This window comes from Echiichthys vipera (genome assembly GCF_963691815.1).
Source record: "Echiichthys vipera genome assembly, chromosome: 16".
Taxonomy (NCBI): domain Eukaryota; kingdom Metazoa; phylum Chordata; class Actinopteri; order Perciformes; family Trachinidae; genus Echiichthys; species Echiichthys vipera.
The window spans coordinates 3,566,123-3,586,732 of NC_139841.1; the positions used below are offsets into that span (position 1 = coordinate 3,566,123).

At 41.7% G+C, this 20,610-nt stretch overlaps 1 protein-coding gene across 2 annotated transcripts in view; it reads right to left on the reverse strand.

Moving 5' to 3' along the window:
• The window catches only part of megf10 (multiple EGF-like-domains 10), a 78,505-nt gene extending 60,610 nt beyond the window's left edge, over positions 1-17,895 (reverse strand). The window contains exons 1-3 of one of the 2 annotated variants that reach the window (XM_083930178.1): positions 17,714-17,895; positions 2,639-2,768; positions 289-390 (exon numbers count right to left, since the gene is read on the reverse strand). In XM_083930178.1, coding sequence (XP_083786304.1) covers positions 289-390; positions 2,639-2,757 — 221 coding nt within the window. In that variant the 5' untranslated portion in view covers positions 2,758-2,768; positions 17,714-17,895. Of the gene's footprint in view, positions 1-288; positions 391-2,638; positions 2,774-17,713 lie in introns of both variants that reach the window. The other variant, XM_083930177.1, reaches the window with a different exon arrangement.
• Between the last annotated feature and the right edge of the window lie 2,715 nt (positions 17,896-20,610).

Genomic DNA, 20,610 nt, shown 5'->3' on the forward strand with positions numbered 1-20,610 from the left:
CTCCAAACTGATGCTATTGCAGCATCTAACCCCGCCCAACACTGTTTCGTAGGATGTAGAAATACAGATCAAATTTGAATGATCTCCACAGGGTGCTTGATCGCCTGACATGAGGAACTTTTAAGCCTGTGGGGTGGTCACTGTGGTAGGGTTTGGAAAATGGTTGACAGGTAGGTGAAGCACACTGTGTAGGCTGTGTGAAGCATGCAAAAACAGTAGTATGGTTCTTTAATTAACCACCACTCTCTGAACACTCACAAACACATTCTCGTCTGTGTCAGGCCTCACCTGTGTCTGGTGCACTTAAACCAGTTGAGGATGTCGGTGCAGCTGGTGTAATAAATCTGATCAAAGGGGTGGGCGTAGGACTCCTGCACTGTCACCGAGTAACTGAAAGCACAAAGACAGAGAGAGCAGACATGAGGAGCAGAATCAGTGTGTGTGTGTGTGTGTGTGTATGTGTGTGTGTTGGGGGGGTGTACACTCTACTTCTACTCTTGGGGAGTATTGTATAAAGATTGTGTCTCACTTTGGGGGGCGGTGACAGAGTCTACCTTATGACTGCCTCGTGAACTGCTCTGACCACAGGCTCTTTGGAGAGCTTTGCATTTTTCAATTCAGCTATTTAATGTACCACTTATGGCTGCAGTTAATGATTCATCGTATTACATAAACACTAGTATCTGCAGTTAAGTCGATCTGAAACATCTATGAGCACTGTAAAGGCTTGGTAGAGGAGGCACAAAAACACATTGATCTAATTTGTTGTGTTCTAAGCCCGTGGAAATAAGATATCAGAGTTCCATACTTTATGAAAAACCATTAGTAGACCCTCTTATCGTGTACCTGATTTTTTACAGGTTCAGAAAGCTCACCAAGTCCTTCGAACACATTGATGATTTGGATGAACTGGCAGACTTCCATTCTAGCAAAATCCTTCTAAGTGCCAGTAAAGATGAGAAGGCTCTAATGTTCTGTTGCCTCTCAGGCTCCGTTCACACTGCAGGTCCAAATGACCTGAATCTGATTTTCCCCTCATATGTGACCCATATCTGATTTGCTTTTGACAGTGTGAACAGCACAAGTCCCATTGAATCGGACATTTTCCAATCAGAATTCCCTCACATTAGTCAGTGGAAGGAAATAGAGCTGGGGAATCTGCATCTCCCTTTTTCTTCTTCTACATCGCACAAGTTCTCTTTTAATCCAGAAACCAGCCAAAGTTTCATTTCAAGCTTTTACAATTACTACTTTGTAATATCACATCAGTGTATAATTTCACTCATTTACTTTGTTTTATGTGTTTGTTTGTTTTCCTGTATGCAAAAAGAAATGTAAAACAGCCCCCCTCCCAGCAGATCTGCCCCCTCCATCCAATCACGAGTCAAGGCTCAAAACTCCTCTATTTACTAGAGTTTGATATTTTTGTGCCCACGAGCTGGTTGTTTGTGCCTTTGAGCTGTGGACATTGCTGTTCGTGTCCATTTCTTTTTGTGTTTCAGCTACCTGCTCGTCTGTACAGCACTGTGGTTACAGGGTTTATTTTTAAATGTGCTTAAATAAAGAGTTTTTTTAAGCAAGCTGCTTCTCCCTGCTTCCAGTCTTTATGTTGAAGCTATGGTCTACCATTGGGAATGCTGGTAATTATTATTAACATTGTTTATACAGTGATTATGGTCCTCTAGTCCAATCTACTCAATATGAAATTAGCAAAAAGAACCAAAAAAATCCATTTAGTCTTTCAGCCGTAGGCCTGAAAAAAAGAAATTGACCAATGGGAGCTATCCGTCACGGAAGTCTCCCATTGGCTCGTACCCTCTATCCAATCCCCTCGTCTCCCCTGCTCCTCATCCCCTCCCCCCCCCCCTCCCTCTCTGTAAACTCTGAGCAGCTAGTGATTAGCTTAGCAGCTCAGCTACCGGAGCTTCTGTTACCATGGAGAAGGAAAAGACCGCTTTGCTGTTATCAAATCTGTCTCAGAGGCTCAACTGATTTTCAGAATTTAGACTATAGTTTAAGCTTGGCTAACCATGTCCTGGTTTCATACTGAAACAGGGAATTAGGCTTTATCAGCATAGGGCAATCTGTTGGTCGGGGTGGAGTGTTCCAGGTACCAGACAGACAATGAACTAGGACTTAGTAAGTCCAGTACTAACAGTGTCACAGTTTAATGCATTTAAAGGCTCATCAGATATCAAAACCAATTTTGTCTTTTGCAATGACAATTACGAGGATAACAGTAAAAATACGGGATTAATTGCAACTCATCCAGCAGGAATGTCTCCTTGCATGATGAAGTTATGTTGCGTTGCAGCCACAGTTGCGCCTGGTTGGACGTTTTTGCCAGACAACCTAGAGCTGTTTTTCCGGAGCACCCCCACTGCACAGGTGGACTGGTTCCATTCAAATGAATGAGAGGGCTGCTTTTTTCACACAGTCTGAATGTGGCCTAACACAGACAATGAACTGATATTGAACTTTTCTCATTTGTGTAGAGGTGGACCTCTCTGATCTGCTCCTTGCACATTTGACCAGCAGAATTGGTTACCGTAGCAACTGAAATCAGTAAGGGCTTTAGAGGTCTTTGTAAGACAGGTAAAAGGCTTTTGAAGAAATGATTTCAGTGTGTGTGACCGACCTCTCCCAGTGGCTGCAGACATTAGGATCTTCCAGGTTGAGGGAGGAAGTGATGCAAGGCAGGAAACAGAAGGCCACAGCCAATATGACTGTCCTGTGGCAGTGCAGTGACGTTGCCATGTCAGTCAGATCTGCACTTTCAGACAGGGAAGATTAAGGAGAGGACACATTAACTTTCTTCACCTCACAAAATATTCAAAATAGAACAAAAGAAATTAAAATAAGGTGGTTGTATAGTAAAAAACTTCCAATTTTAATTAAAAAAACATAAAAGAAAAAACATAAAATATGTGTATTGTATTGTGTCAAAGGTGGGCTATGAAGTCCTTCATCAAGAGCAGCAAGACACAGGACTGTAAATGTGTAGAAACATTTATTTATTACAGCACTTTTAAATACACTTTATAACATTTAAAAGACGATGATCAATGAAGGAGTTTGCATGTTCTCCCCATGTCTGCGTGGGTTTTCTCCAGGTTCTCCGGCTTCCGCCCACAGTCCAAAGACATGCAGGTGTTAGGTTCATTGATGACTCTAAATTACCCATAGGTGTGAATGTGAGTGTGGATGGTTGTCTGTCTCTGTTCGTCTCTATGTGTCCTGTGATAGACTGGTGTCCTGTCGAGGGTGGACGCGGCCTCACGCCCGATGTCAGCTGGGATCTGCTCCAGCCCCCCGCGACCCTGATAGAGATCCATTGGTTGATCCATTTGGATGCAATTTTTAACATCTGTAACCACCTAAAATCGGATGAACCACTGAAGATATGAAACGTTGTTGACACATTCTAACATCTTCCACAAATATTATTTGTGACAAGTGACTTGGTCCAAAAACTAGAGGCCTGGTAAGCTTAAATAATGATTATGATTGATCATAAAATGTTATATTAATTGTACAGTGATGTTGAGTGGTGCTTCTTGATCTTTGTACAAACACCAGACAGCCCAGATCACCACATCATCATTTGGCCTTTGAGCAGATAACTTAAGACTATAAGATTCATTAATAACAGCTGATATTTCCTCTGATCATCATCATCATCTCAGATATCATCTGCTGTCTGTCTGCAGCTCTGCACTGACCCGCTTGTGTAATGTGATTGGCTGCTGTTAGACCGAAGTAGTCTCACATTGCCACTGTCCCACCATACTCCAACACTGGAGTCTGGCTGAGCTAACCTTCTGGAAAATGCTCTGGGTTCTTTGTATTTCTTTAAACCAATCACAATAGCCTCGGGCGGCGCTAAGCCTCAGGCGCAGCAACGAGGCACTCAAAACAGATAGGAGATAGAGGAAGGGGCTTGACGTCCAGTACAGCCCCGGGCGTCAGGCCCCTACATCCAGTACGCCAGACAAAATTCAAAGTATATCAATTGTTAATGAAGGGCTAATATGCTAACACATATTTAGCCATGTGTACAGCATGATTCTAGGATTGGATATGTTAGGCAGTCAGGGCCACCACTTTCGTCCAGACTAAAATCGTTCAGTTCAGTCACTTTAAAGTATTTCACTAATGACCAGGCATTTAATCAGACATTCATGTTCCCTTCAAATTCTAATGACTAAAAGAAGAGCTTTTCAATCTGCAGCATTTTTTCACCATTAAACATATCAGTCACACACACTTCCAATGTGATCCATGCATTTACCAAAAAGTTTTATTTAGTCTAGCAATATACATGTTTGATTAAAGCTAATCTAGGTCATATAATCAAAAGTATTTAACACAATTCTATTTTTACTGGCTGTTGTGGAACCACAAAGATGAAGATACTCAGTTCTCTTTTTCCCAGCTGTGGTATTTTGTTTACCAAAATGTCAGAATTCCAGTTAGCAATTGATGGCTTCACAGTGTGCTGGTTTTATTTAGGTAGTTCAAAGCTTCCTATAATGATAAGGAAGGCCTACTGAGACACACATGAGTTATGTGTGAGGTGCAAAGCTTCTATAGTTTGATCAGAAATTAGTTAATTTACTTCAACAACAAAAAAACAAGAATCATGATGCCACCACTAAATTCACGATGAAATACTATACAAAAATGATGCTAACTTATATACTATAACAACATTTTGTTAAATGTGTCTTTTTTGCATCTTTTAATACAAATCTACCCAGATAGACCTACCCATACATTATGAAGGACTGAATTCAATTGGTTGACTTGTACTTTTTTATCCTGATTCTCCTAGCTTTCAGATTTTCCCACAACAGCAACCATGACCCAGATGCTACTATGATCCAAGGAAACTTCATGACCCATGATCCATGTGCTACCACTGTAGGTGCAACCGGCATTCCACAGATGACTGTTTATTCCTGATTAATGTGAACTTTCATGTTTGGTTCAGACAAGGCCTCAGCCTGATCAAACAAAGGACTACACAAGGCTCAGAAGCCTGTTTCTGGCCGCCTGGTCAGAAACAAAGGTAAGACCAACAGGTCACACCCAGGTGTGGAGAAAACCCTCCAAGGGACCCAAAACTGTTAGTCCATTGGCTGACCTGACCTCTGGCTGATGACACCATCTTGTCCATAAAACTGGAGGACACCATATTGCTCTCTCTCTTTCTTGGAATCTCTTTACTCGACTCTCTTCATCTGGACCTCCACTCTTCACCTGGACTGGCCACCGGCCTTCCTTAGGGCGTGATCACACTGTCCTCCCGGACCACGACCCGGACTTTAGGGTACTTGTCCCCCCTCCCTCTCCCCCCCGCGCCCCAGCCCCGTTTGTACTCACACTACCTGGGCCTCGGCCAATGCTTCTTGCTGTCCATATGCCTTCAAGCCGTAACACGTCACACGCATTGATCGCGTGTGTGTGGCTTTGTTTATAAATCTTTCCGTAGACCTCTGAGTTTTTGTGCGTCTTGTCGACTGTTTTTGAATATTTTCATCCGACCAAATCTGCAGTAAACACAACGTGAACCTTTCACCACCATTGTTGTTGTTGTTAACATAACGCTACTGCCGTAGGGCTCGTGCTCGTACACGTGCGCACGCTCGTGCTCGTACATGTGCAAACGGCTCCGCTAAAGCCCACCTCTTTCAAGCTGGCCGTGGCGGCCCAGCTGGCCCCAGTTGAGCGCGGAGCGGGTGCGCTCACACTACTTAAAGGTACTAGACTTTAGCTGAAAAACCGGTTTTGGCCGCGGCCAAAAGGACAGTGTGATTCTTGCTTTCCATACGCCATCACGCCGTAACACGTCACACGCATTGATCGCGTGTGTGTGGCTTTGTTTACAAATCTTTCCACAGACCTCGGAGTTTTTGTGCGTCTTGTCGATTGTTTTTGAATGTTTTCATCCGACCAAATCTGCAGTAAACACTCCACCTCCGCATCACACCAACATGAACCTTTCACCACCATTGTTGTTGTTGTTAAATGTCCGCGCATGGTCCGTCCTTCTATTTACATGTCCGAACAGGCGGACATAACGCTACTGCCGTAGGGCTCGTGCTCGTGCTCGTACACGTGCGCACGCTCGTGCTCGTACATGTGCAAACGGCTCCGCTAAAGCCCACCTCTTTCAAGCGGGCCGTGGACGGTCCGCTGGCCGCAGTTGAGCGCGGAGCGGGTGCACTCACATGGCTTAAAGGTACTAGACTTTAGCTGAAAAAACGGTTTTGGCCGCGGCCAAAAGGACAGTGTGATCACGCCCTTAATCCCAGAACCCTGGGGGTCCTGCCTGGAGCAGAATCATTCACACCTTTTCTGCAGGGGTCCAAGCCCACACCCCTCCTCCTTCTCTCCTCTTTGTCTCATTCACACACACAAGGATTGACTTTTCTGTTTTTTGAATTGAATATCTGTAATAATAATTAGTTTTCTATTTCTCTGTTATATTAGTTGTCACTCCGTCTGTGACGCTGGTGCCCCGAGGTACTCTGGTTTAACTAGAGTCATCATTAATATTATATTTTGATAATTATTGGTGATAGCTAATATTTACTTGATTAACGATACATTTATTGAGAATACTCAATCTCATAAACTGAACGTTAGTCAAGGCCCTACATTGAATTGATTCTCTGTGTGAGGGTTTTTTCAATAAACCAAACTTGTTAATTTTTCTTTTTTTTTCTTTATTCATTTTCTTTATCAAATATTTCATTTGATAGTCACACTTTTGATCCAAAGAACCTAGAGTACCTACAACACACATGAAGAATGTAAAGCTTAGAGTTCCGAATGTGAACTAAGATGGTTGTCTAGGCAGCAAACCCAATAACATGTGCTGACTTCTCTGTGGGTTTTGTGAGGAACTACAAACCTCTCATTTTGAGTAGTGGTGGGACATCCTTTTCACATACTTGAACAAAAAACTGCAGTGCCGGCGTAGATATTCAGCTATGAGTTGGGTTTGTGTCAGATCTGTGGCTAGGATTTAAGAAAGACCATGGGATCCCCAAAGCAGAAACATCAAGTGTTTATTTTTGTCACAATATAATTGAAGTTCTTATTACTCACTGTGTATGTATAGAAGTAAAATAAAAATGATTTAGCATGATTTCACATCATTATCAATTTAACACGGATGGCATAATTAAAGGATGGTGCAGATAAGCTCCAGTTTAAACTAGGTGCAGTCAGATGAGAGGGGACCAGCCCCAGGAAGTGGATGTTACAGAGTAGGGAGTGTTCTTTTTACAGGAACTGGTGAATCATTGGAGGGGCCGTGTGACCAGGGGGGCAGATAAAGAGAGCCAGTCTGGGAGTGATGGAACCAGGAACCAGGGACTGCCTCAGCAACATTCTCAACCAACATTCTCAACCAATCACAACAACTCAATTAATTGCTGTACAAATTCTCAGGGTCTTTCTGGCTCATTGGTTGCAGCAACAGTTTGGCAGAAAGCCAAGGTGAATGATTTCTGAGTCCAGAGAGACCCCTTGGCAACGCAGAAATTGATTTTCTGTTTTTATAGTAAACTTTTTAAACTTCAAGAAATAGTCTGGTTTTCCCTAAGTAAGAACACGACACTATTAAGAATATAACATTTCAGTTGGTCAAATCACATGGAATAGATACTGAGACCTCATCACAACTGCAACGACACACCAAGCTCAGCACAGCAGGAAGGAGGGAATGAGGAGACGGTACACTGTAGAGGAACACTGACTCTCTGGAGCCTGCAGGTGGATGGAAGTATACCAGTCTGGTTCTTGTTTACCTCTTGAACCCTCCTCTTTCACTCAGTGAACGCAGCACGCCACACAGAGGAATGGAAAAACAGCTGATCATAGAGTGCAGATAAAAAGAAAAAATAACAGAAAAGTCAATCCGTGTCTGTGTGTGTGTGTGTGCGTGTGTGTGTGAGTGTGTGTGTGTGTGTGTGCGTGTGTGTGTGTGCGTGTGTGTGTGTGTGCCCTACACCCCCACCCCCTCTGTGTTTCTCAGTCATTCAGCAGAGCATATTTCTGTCTGCCCACTGAACAGCCTGACAAAACATCCTGAGCATCAGTAGTCCTGTCACATCACCTGTGGACTTCATCTGAGAGACAGAGGACAGTTTTTAAGACCAGGCAGAAAGAAGGAACTAAACAAAACCTGCAGTGACGACTACCTTATGCATATCAGTGTGTTGACAGGGAACTTCCTCATACGGTTCTTAAAAGGGTATTTGTGATCCTGTTGGCATTTCCAAATGTCTGTTGTGTCTTCTGGCTCACTGGAAGGGCTTACTGCGACACTTAATTGAAGACTTTGTAGAAGAAGAAGAAGACATGCTACTCTCTTACTATAAGAGGAATTCATAATCAAGTAAGGCTATCAGAATACCAGAATTTTAGACTTCCATACAATACTAGCATAAAAAACAAGACTCAGACTTCCTTCCTCCTTTTCTTTCATTTCTTTCAGTTGTACTCAATAAGATTTGAGATATGTTGTTGCTAGCGGCCTCTGTGGCAGTAAGATGTAACTGCAGGTGAGTCTGTTCTTTCAGAGCCTCCATCTTGTCACGTTCATAGTCACTTTGTTTGTTGACTAATTATAATTATTTATTTTTTTGCTCTTTTGTAAACTTTATTGAAAAAAATTCACCCCCCTTCTTCCAGTCCATCCCATATATGTGCCCCTCTTAACCCCCCCCCCCCCCCCCACACACACACACACACACACGTTCCTATTACATTCTGTCCTTACTACAAGCCTGACACAGAAGTTGAGGTTCCCAATTCCAATTACAAGTGAACGCAGCATAACTGTTAGGGGCGATCTGGGCCGACAGACCAACCGCTGTCAGCAGAGTCACTAACATGTAGGATTATTTCCATCTAGAGAGAATGTCTCCACAAACACAGATTAGAATACTCAACAAAAAGGCAACAAGGTCTTTCATTAGTGGGTCACATGATCAACCACCATTGTTTTAACTCACTCTGTGATAGAGAGGAGCTTAACAGACAATTAAATAGATGAAAATCTTACGGAGTACAACTTTAAGGCTGTCACAATACCAGATTTGTAAACGTCCATACAATACTAGCATAAAAAGACAATACTTGATAGCTCTTGCCATACCAAAGCAAAAAGAGGAAAAAGTCCATGGTACACAAAACAGTTTGTTTCCCTTCCTCCTTTCCTTTACTTAACCTCCTGTACACAGTGCTGGTTCAGATAAAGTAAGTGAACACAGCTTGTTGTTGTTTCATCTGCAGACTTGGGTTGAAAATCTGATTGCAGATTTTTATAGCTTGAATTCTTCCCATACAATTGAATATGGATATTGTATTGTATTGAAACACGTCGTAATGAAAAGTATTAATACTTCAATACTTTTGACAACCTCGTAAGCAATAACTTATTGTTCGATATCTGGCATTACTGAGTTGTGCACGTGGCATGGAACAGTTGGACTCACATGGGTCAAAGGAACTAGACTTTAGCGGCCCTTCGTGCTTGGGCACGGTACGAATGCTAAGTGTGAGAGTAGACCCATAGTGTATCGCTCAAGAGGATTTTTGTGTTTTGGGGGTTCAGTTCTTGTTCCTTGTTTCCTTTATTATTTTGTGTTTTCCCTCCTTAGTGATTTTAAGCCCCTACCCAATTAGTTTCATGTACTATACTATACTTAACTTTATTATCACCTGTTCTCTACCCAATCAGCCACTCACTATTTATACCAGCACAGTTCCTTTGTTCTCTGTTGGGGTGTCTATCTTCCATGTACGCTGTTAAAATTATATGAGCAAGACTCCTAGGCTACTAAGGAAAGGCGTTCAAATCTAATCCAAAGTATTAGGTATAAAAGTATCACTGAAATCTCTGGAGGGATCTGTAGGATTTGTAAGTCTGTCTACAGTATGTATGTCTGGTCTTCTTCCTTGATGCTACAGAAACAGCTGGTGATTCCAGCACATAATATGGCCCCTTTATTACTCCAGCTGCTTGATGAACCTCTAAATTTCAAGAGGCCAGCAAGGTTAGCCGAATATCTTCTGGCTAGCCTCCTTTCTTTCAAAACATTGGTTGATGGAGGAGGACTGCATGATGTCTCCAGTGGCTGTATGGCTGCTGACAGTGTGTCTGTGCAGGCCGTTTATGGGCCAGCAGGGCCAGTCCTCTCTGGTTTCACTGAGCAAAGCGAGGGCACAGCTGCAGCCACCATCGCTGAAACCCTCCCCAACCCAAGACAACTGCACTACTGCACAAACAAGGGCCACGCTGTGTGTGTGAAAGGGCTCCAGAAACACAACCTCTAATGGAGCGGATTAGGCTGGGCCGCACAACTTTGATACACTGTTCCAGGCAGCACAGTATTGACGCCTCTCTGTCCACTCACAAAGGACTGCAAAGAACTACTACTGCTCTTTGAAGTCTCTCCAGAGATGCGTGTGTGTCCAACTGACATCAGCCTTGACTACCGCTGGTTTATCCAACATATTATAACATATTAACATATACATATTATGCATTGTTATTCTGTATATTTATCTAATCCTGTCGAAACAGCTGTGCAATGGAACTGTATGTATTGTATGTTAAGTGCTTGTATGTGTTTTTTCTGGTAGCAAAGTAGTTTCTCCTTGGGGATTAGTAAAGTTTTCTAATCTAATTTTATACGTGTGTATGTGTAGTTGGGCCACTTTACATGTGTCCCAACTGCACACTCTATCATTACTAATTGTAGCCATGTTTAGAGCATAGTATGTTCATACTGTGATGGTCCGTGGGCACATTTGTCCCACAATGCAACAGGTTAGGAAAAAAGTGAAATATACAGACTGGCTACAGCAACAGCTCCAAAAACAAAAATAAAGCAATAAATCCACAGAAATCCAAAGCTGTTGTTTGGCTGACTTTACTCTAGTTGTCTTTACTGATTTCTTTATTTGAATGCCAATTTCAGCAAGCTGTGTTGTATATCTATCTATTTGTTTGTTTGTTTGTTTGTTTGAAGGGCTCTTATGGGAAGAAATGTGCAAAAACAGCACTCTCTCGTCAGGGCTAATTGGTTCTGCCTGACAAAACAACAGCTGAGCTGAGGATGTACTGCAGGCCTACAGCTGACTCAAATGGTTGTTGAGCAAGCCTGGCAAAGAACAGCTTAGACTGATTAGTATACCACTCTAGACACATAGTGTTGACTCTGACAAGAAAAAAGGAACATGGGAATAGTGGTGGTGGTTGTATTCAATGAAAAACAATCTCTCTGACTGGAAGGTGTTTTGCAGCTGACTCTTAAATAGGCCTAACTATCACAAATACATTCTCAGTGCGGAAACACTCCTTATGTATTAGTGAGGACATATTCTCAGATGTAGTAGCAAATATTGAAATATCTTTGAATCGTTTATGCAAAAATATTAGTCACTTCTGGATGGCTAACTGAAACATTAGCAACAGCTGCGACGTGTGTGTGTGTGCGTGTGTGTGTGCGTGTTGTGCTCTGTCTGATTTTGTTGGCCATGTGTGTTTCTGCTTTCACCTCACAGTCAGCTGTGTGTCTCCTGCAGTGTGAGCGGACTTTCCCTCTCTTATTTTCACTGGGGAAACACCACAGTGTGTGTCGTCCCACAGTGTGTGTCGTTCCACAGTGTGTGTCCTCCCACAGTGTGTGTCGTCCCACAGTGTGTGTCCTCCCACAGTGTGTGTCTTCCCACAGTGGGTGTCCTCCCACAGTGTGTGTCGTTCCAGTGTGTGTCCTCCCACAGTATGTGTCGTCCCACAGTGTGTGTCTTCCCACAGTGTGTGTCCTCCCACAGTGTGTGTCTTCCCACAGTGTGTGTCGTCCGACAGCATGTTCACACCAGCATTGCGAGTCATCGGCTTCAGGGCAACAATTCAGTCCCAACAGTAAAGATTCCAATGACTAGGATTTCATTAAGAACCTCACTTACATGGACTGTATCTCCACATCATCATCATTTAATTCCATTTCTGATTCTAATGCCAATAAAGGTAATCACACAAAGCCTTTGTCAGTTTCCCTTTAGTTTAGTTATTTAGTAATTATTATTGTCCAAGTAAACACAGTCATTACCACTGCAGTAAACTACCACAGTTATTGCCTACACTGCTCAATTGGCCATTCCCCTGCAGCTGCTGGAAGCTATTCATTAGTCCAAAGGATATAATATTACATTAGCTCTACAAGTCATGCTCACACTTTACATTACATAACAGTACAGCTCCTTTCAGCAATTTTCTTTAAGGGACGATTTAATCCCTTTCAGAGTTTTAATGCAAACCTTTTACTTCAACCATCATACCATATTCTCCCGATTTTGTGAGATTTTCACCATTTATTTCTGGCACTGTACAGTAGTGATGCATGTTAATCCATGAATGGCTGACAGGTGGTGGGTGAAATAGTACATAATTAAAGTCACAACAGATAACTTTTCTGTTTTTTTTCTGAAGTAAATGTTGCACAATGTCATGGCATTAGAAAAATGACACCACCAGCATTTGGATTAGTTCCCCATGAACCTCGCTTTCACTGTGCAATTCTGTCGGAATTTGGACAAAGAGGAAAGCACTTGAGAGGGGCCTGTACTTATGAAGCTAATAAAATAACATGGAGGCTTCATAGTCATGGCAATCTATTTTCCCTTCCACATCGTCCGATTTGAGCCCCAAACCTCACTGCTTTCCCCCTCAATATCATCTGGGCCTTGCACACTAATCCATCATGTAATTCGCACAACTTCTCACGAAAGGGTGAGGCGAAGAGCCGGTTCCAAAAATCAAAGGTGTTTGTGTCTTGGGTAAGCGCAGAAGCAAGAGGTGCTGCGCGCAACCACACAAACACACACACGCGTGCACACGAAAAACCTTTTTGTGCGGTTGTTTACCAATTGAGTTTATTTAAAACGAGTACTACTCGAGGAATAGATCACTCACGCCCATCCCTAATTTCAACATAACTTTCTCAGCAGCAAGTGCATGTAAGTTTTTAGAAGAAAAAAAATCAGTTTTACTACTCAACCTACTGATGGACAGACTGGATATATGGGACATTGTGTATCAAACTGAATTTCACTGGCAAGCTACACACTGGGAGCCCTGGTTCATTCAATAATAAACCCATACCCACAACACGCATGTTCCCAGCACAATACTGAAGGCACCAAACATGCAAGTGAGCACTATAGATCTGAAACATGTTAACACTCTTGGTGGTCTAGAAATGTGTGTGTGTGTGTGTGTGTGTGTGTGTGTGTGTGTGTGTGTGTGATTTTGACAGGTGCCAGTTAAAGTCTCCCATTAAAGTCTCTTTGGCACTATTTGTTCAGTTTATTATCCAGTGACTCCTTTACTATCCTTAACAGGAACAGGTGGTTCACTTTGAAAAGCTGTATATACTACAATGAAATTACAAGAGATCCATGCACAGAATCAACATAAAGCTTTTCAATGCATGATCAAATTCCATGGTAAAAGATGGCAAAAGGACTCCAATGGCATGCATAGAATTAGAAGTTATTAAATGTGACAATCTGACACAGAAAATAAAGCATGGGTGGCATTCTCATAATTGTTTTCAAATGTAATTAACATGTTTACATTTTGAACAATTCTATAATTCTTTCTTTGACCCTATCAGTTGTCTGCAGCTCTGCATGTCATTTGCAATGCTTAGGGGGAAAGAGACAGAGTGCAACTCTGTTGAGTTTCCACGAAAGTATTAGCCCAAAACAGTTCATTCGTGCTTCAAAAGCTAGCTAAATTGGCCCATGCCACCAAAATGAAAAGTTGTTTTGTCAGTGATAGCCGTAGATCCAATTTTCAAGTTTTCATGTTTTGATTTTTCATTTTTTTCACTATGGCTGTCAACTCTGGAAATGTTTTTATTTACCATTCTCAGTCCAGTCACCAGACAAAATGTCGGCATTGTTACTGCAAACCATGTGTGTTGTCTAAACCTAACCAAGTAGTTTTGTTGTCTAAACCTAACCATGTAGTGTTGATGTCTAAACCTAACCATGTAGTTTTGTTATCTAAACCTAACCATGTAGTTTTATTGTCTAAACCTAACCATATAGTTTTGTCTAACCCTAACCATGTAGTTTAGTTGTCTAAACTTAACCATGTAGTTTTGTCTAACCCTAACCATGTAGTTTAGTTGTCTAAACCTAACCATGTAGTGTTGATGTCTAAACCTAACCATGTAGTTTTGTTGTCTAACCCTAACCATGTAGTTTTATTGTCTAAACCTAACCATATAGTTTTGTTGTCTAACCCTAACCACGTAGTTTTGTCTAAACCTACCATATAGTTTTGTCTAAACCTAACCATGTAGTTTAGTTTGAATCCACATTGTTACCAGATTTTTAAAACTGTAACTGTGGAGCGTAAAAAAGTGTTGGTATTTGACAAATGGGGATTGAGAACAGGTTACAGTGGTTAAGAAACATTCAATGCCAACATAATTACCATGTGATCACTGCCACTACCAATCGAGGGATGTGTCTCATCTTTGAACTTCGATGGATCCACTGATTCAACATGCCAACTAGTGCCAGGAAGTGCCAAACGGTGTGGGACACATTGCAAAAACTAGGGGGGCGGCTGCTGAATTTGGCCCAACTACGACTGACAGTCGGCCGTGGGCTTGGTGTAACCACAGGCTTGGTGTGTCCCTGTCTTAACAGAGAGGACTTATCTTGTGGTCGATAGTCATATAGCCTACTTTCCACGTCCATGCATTGGTATGGTGGAAGGAACTGGGAGGGTTGCGGGGGCTGGCGCCGGTCCCATCTGAAATTAAGTGTGAGGTGGGGTCCGCCCTGGACAGGACGCCAGTCTATCACAGGGCACATAGAGACAAACAGAGACAGACAACCAGTGACACTCACATTCACACCTACGGGCAATTTAGAGTCATCAATGAACCTAACACCTGCATGTCTTTGGACTGTGGGAGGAAGTCCAGAGAGAACCCACCCCCAGCATGGATGTATACCAAGTCCCCACCACAGCAACTTCCTGGTTGAGCCAATCAGGAAGTGCCAAAAACTGCATTTCTCTGAGTGTCCACCAGGGGCAGGTTACATAACAGAGCAGTTTCTCATTGACCCCCATGTTAAACAGGCCGTTTTCACAGCATCATTAAACCTGTTTAAGGCCTGGGACAAAAAAAACATTCTAGTCTGTATGTTTAGGTCATATCTCCATGAAAACACTGAGGGGGTCGAATTATTTTGGACCAGGCTAGTTTTTATTTTATTGGAGGTTAAAGTGTATGAATAATTAGGGGCGTGGCCTCTTGAGACAGCTGGCCTCTGGCCCTCGATTCTACTTGGAGGTAAACGTCAGCCAGATTAATGTATCTCCCTCCCCCCAACGTCACATACATGCCCTTTTTTGGTAAAAGGGAAATGAGGAGGAGTCAAAGTCTGACAAGATGGAGACTCCTGTAGGCGAGGACGATTGGATCAAGTTGAGAGAACGGACCCCAACAGGTATGCTACCTCCACTTTGTATACAGTCTATGATGTATACAGAAACCTGCAGCATTATACAGTATGTGGAGAAAAATTAATTCGGCTGCTTGGCGAAAAAAGTTCAGCGTAACATTTGTTTTTACGCTGTTTACGGTTGTGATGCTCGAAACAACGTATCCACAGATTAACAAACATCTCTTTTGCCATAGAAATTGTAATTCCACCATCAATTTCTGTTGTTTATTGTGCTCTCATAACTGTGTGTGTTTTTTAAGAACTGTTTACCAGCAAAGCTGGCATTATAAAAACATGATCAGTTAGTGTATACAACTTGGTTACAGCTTCATATTTTCATATTCATCCATATCAGTGAATAATGCATAAAGTAGTCCCCTACACTGGGAGGGAACGGAGATGGAGAGAAGAACTGGGGCTGAGGAGACTTTACATGAAGACCCTTAAAATTATGATTTACTAATATAACAGTTCAGTAAATGATGATTCACTAATATAACAGTTAAAATGATGATTTACTAATATAACAGTTAAATGATGATTTACTAATATAACAGTTAAAATGATGATTTACTAATATAACAGTGAAAATGATGATTCACTAATATAACAGTTAAAATGATGATTTACTAATATAACAGTTTAAATGATGATTTACTAATATAACAGTTAAAATGATGATTCACTAATATAACAGTTAAAATGATGATTTACTAATATAACAGTTAAAATGATGATTTACTAATATAACAGTTAATTTATGATTTACTAATATAACAGTTAAAATGATGATTTACTAATATAACAGTTAAAATGATGATTTACTAATATAACAGTTAAAATGATGGTTTACTAATATAATAGTTCAGTAAAATGAGGATTTACTAATATAACGGTTCAGTAAAATGAGGATTTACTAATATAACAGTTAAAATGATGATTTACTAATACAACAGTTAAAATGATGATTTACTAATATAACAGTTCAGTAAAATGAGGATTTACTAATATAATAGTTCAGTAAAATGAGGATTTACTAATATAACGGTTCAGTAAAATGAGGATTTACTAATATAACAGTTAAAATGATGATTTACTAATACAACAGTTAAAATGATGATTTACTAATATAACAGTTCAGTAAAATGATGATTTACTAATATAACAGTTCAGTAAAATGAGGATTTACTAATATAACGGTTCAAATGGTGATTTACTAATATAACAGTTAAAATGATGATTTACTAATATAACAGTTAAAATGATGATTCACTAATATAACAGTTAAAATGATGATTTACTAATATAACAGTTAAAATGATGATTTACTAATACAACAGTTAAAATGATGATTTACTAATATAACAGTTAAAATAATGATTTACTAATATAACAGTTAAAATGATGATTTACTAATATAACAGTTAAAATGATGATTTACTAATATAACAGTTAAATAAATGATGATTTACTAATGTAACAGTAAAATGGTGATTTACTAATATAACAGTTAAAATGATGATTTACTAATACAACAGTTAAAATGATGATTTACTAATATAACAGTTAAAATGATGATTTACTAATACAACAGTTAAAATGATGATTTACTAATATAACAGTTAAAATGATGATTTACTAATACAACAGTTAAAATGATGATTTACTAATATAACAGTTAAAATAATGATTTACTAATATAACAGTAAAAATGATGATTTACTAATATAACAGTTAAAATGATGATTTACTAATATAACAGTTAAAATGATGATTTACTAATATAACAGTTAAAATGATGATTTACTAATATAACAGTTAAAATGATGATTTACTAATATAACAGTTCAGTACTTTTTCAATGATATGGTGAGACTGTGAAGTTATGATTTATGGTGGAATTGTATGAGTCTCATACGGGGAAAAAAGACTTTTGTGTCCCCCCCCCCCTGTACTCAGATCCGCAGCCCTGTGAAAGAGGCTGTGGAATTCCTCAGGATGTCAAAAACATACAGCAAACAGCAAGTTGTTGACCCTAGAGTCATGCAGTCGTGAGCTTTACACGATGATGATGATGATGGATGGCTGATTTCAGAATATCCGCAGCGCAGCCTACACATGCCCCAGCTCTCGCCTGTACTCAGAGTAAAACTTGTACCTTGTTTCTGAGAGAATACCGGTCCTGCCGTGGCTCATGGATCCCTCCGGTGCTGATGGGGATATATCCAGTAGTTACTCTAACAGTGCAAACTAACAGTGCTGTCCTCCTGAGAATCCATCACACACTGAGCTGAAGTCAATGAACGCGTAATAATCGCTGAGTCCAGGCAGCGCAGAGGGTTCTCCGGCCGGCAGCGTCTCATCCACACACGGACTAACTTCACCTCATCTCCAAACACTGGCCGGGCTGCTCCCGTGACGTCACCGGCCTCTCCGCCAATGACGGGCCGCAGCAGCCCTGCATGTTACACTCATATGTGTAATGTGTGATTAGACAAAAGAAAATAGAAAATGAGTCTACTCATTCTCACCTATTAGAGAGACATAAGTGATGGTTACCTGAAAGCAGTTTGGAGAGAACAGAAATGAGTCAGTAGCAGTGGTGTGCACAGACTTTTTGAAGGGCAGGGGCGTCCCCACTACTGAAGAGGGCACTTTAGAACGCGTTGTTTCCGCGCCCCCCCCCCCCTGTTTTTTATTCCACCTGTGCATTTTCTTGGATGTTATTGTATTTTTTTATATTTTTATATGCACAAATGGAGTGTACTGAACATGAGTGTGTCATTTAGACTTTATATATAATCACTAATGCATTATTACCTGGGGCCCTCTGTCGAAATCTAATCATTTTTTATTCCCAAATGGGGCGAAAGGTTGCAACTGTCAGACCCAGGCAGGAATGAGGACTCAGATGCCGAGGTTCGCGGATCAACACTGAATTTATTAGCTTGACGACAGGAACGTGGCACAGAGCAAAAGCCAAACAAAAAATCCCTCCACACAGGAGGAACAAAACAAAAGTCGCCAGTAATAAAACAAGGTACAAAATAAAGTCGCTCCGTCCAAAAAGACAAATAAAAAAGGCAAAGTTAACAAATAAATCTCTAAATAAAGTTGCTCGGGAGGAATGAACAAATACAAAGTGAACAAAATAATGAATTAAATAAAGACTCTCCAACCTGGAGGAAAAAAACAAAGTCACCCGACCACGGTGTGACAGCAACATGACTTAAAAAAGGAGACCTTTGCTGACTTTCTCGGTTGCCTATAACAGCCTAAGGACTGCCTTCTATGGAAAGGACTTGGGACAAATATTCCAGAAAAATCAAAAAGATGTGACATTTTGTGTTGTGGCAGCTGTGGCTTAGAGCGTTGTCCTCCATTCGGAAGATCGATGCCCAGCTTCTCCGGTCTGCATGACGAAGTCTTCTTGGGCAAGACACTGAACCCCAGATTGCTGCACATGGGTGTGTGAATGTGGTTTGAATGATCAGATTAGATGATGGACAGGTAGACTCTGCCATCAGTGTATGAATGTGTGTGAGAATGGGTGAATGTGACAAATAGGCCTAATGTAAGGCTTTGAGTGGTCAGAAAGACTAGAAAGGAGCTATTTAAGCCTTACAGGCTTCACTATTGATTAACCCCATTGACCTGTCAATGGAGCCCCCGGGGTCAGGTGTCATGGCACTGGAAAAGCCAGTTAGACTTTCTCATACTTGCTGTACTGTTCACGTATAAGGTGGTTGGTCATGGGACCAGAGTGCGAAGGCATCGGCATGATGCTGCTCAATGAGAGCAATGCTGGTTGTCAAGTCTGACTTCTGCAGAAACCTCTCCTTCACACCGCAGGTGTATCAGTCCTTCACTGAAGGAGCTGCTCAGTGATGTCACTGTCTCATGAAGGGGGTGGGACGTGTTGTCCAACATGGATTACAGCTTCACTATCACCCTCCTGTCAACTACCACCTCCGCTGGGTCGAGGGAGCACACAAGGACAGAGCTGGTTTGTTATGATCAGTTTGTTCAGTGTCTTCCTGTCAGCAGCTGAGATGCTGCTGCTCCTGCACACCACACCAAAAAAGATGGCTGATGCCCCCACATAGTCATAGAAGGTCATCAGGAACACCCCTGCACTCAAAAGGACAGAGAGTTTCTCGTTGGGTCTCTGTAAATCAAAGAATATGGTCTAGAGTCTAGACCTACTCCTAATGGAAAGTGCCTTCAACTAACTTTTCTTTTTATTTGACACAATAAATTAAATTGAATTAAATTGAAATGAAAGCCTTGCTGCGCGCAGCTGAGCACCCAGCTCGCTCAACTTGCCAGAGACTCAGAGAGCACAGGGAGGGCAGCTTTTACTATGCCAACTGAGAGGGTCCAGGGTGGCTTGGGGCTGCAGGGTCTGGTCACAAGGGCATAACATGGAGTGCTGGCCATGCTGGAGTTTCTGCTAGCGCCGTCGAAGTCGGCGCCCAGCTGTTCTGATCCCTTCCTGGCCACTTGTCCTGTCCAGGCTGAAGAGTGAGACAGTGGAGATTGGCATATTCATAAGTTTCCACCACTCATTCTCCTTTAGGTTGGACAGTCAAAGGTGTCCCTGAGCAGCACTCACAGAGTAGCGAGGGTTTATGTCACTACCACCTGAACCTCCATGGTCTCCTCAACAGGCAGCTTGGTCCAGTGGTGAGTGAGGCAGTCCAGCGAGCGTGCTACGAACGCCATAATACTGGCATAGCAGGGGTCAAACATGCCAGTCACCCTGCTCGTCTCGGATGAAAGCATTGGCCAGCCACAATGCCAAAGGGAAGCAGACAGAAGCAGACAGAACCTGACTGAATCCTCAGTCGGTGGGATGCCCTTATCCCACTGCTAGCTGTCGACAGTGCAGTATGGACCTTAGGTGACACCAGGCAGTTCGATCATTGGCGGGGTGTCCCTCTCTCCACTTGGTGTGGTGGAAATTGGGCACCATGGGTTGGCAGCAAGTTAGGACTTGTGAGCTTAGAAGTTAAGACTTGGCAAGTTCGACTCCACACTCTGGAGAATGGGAGG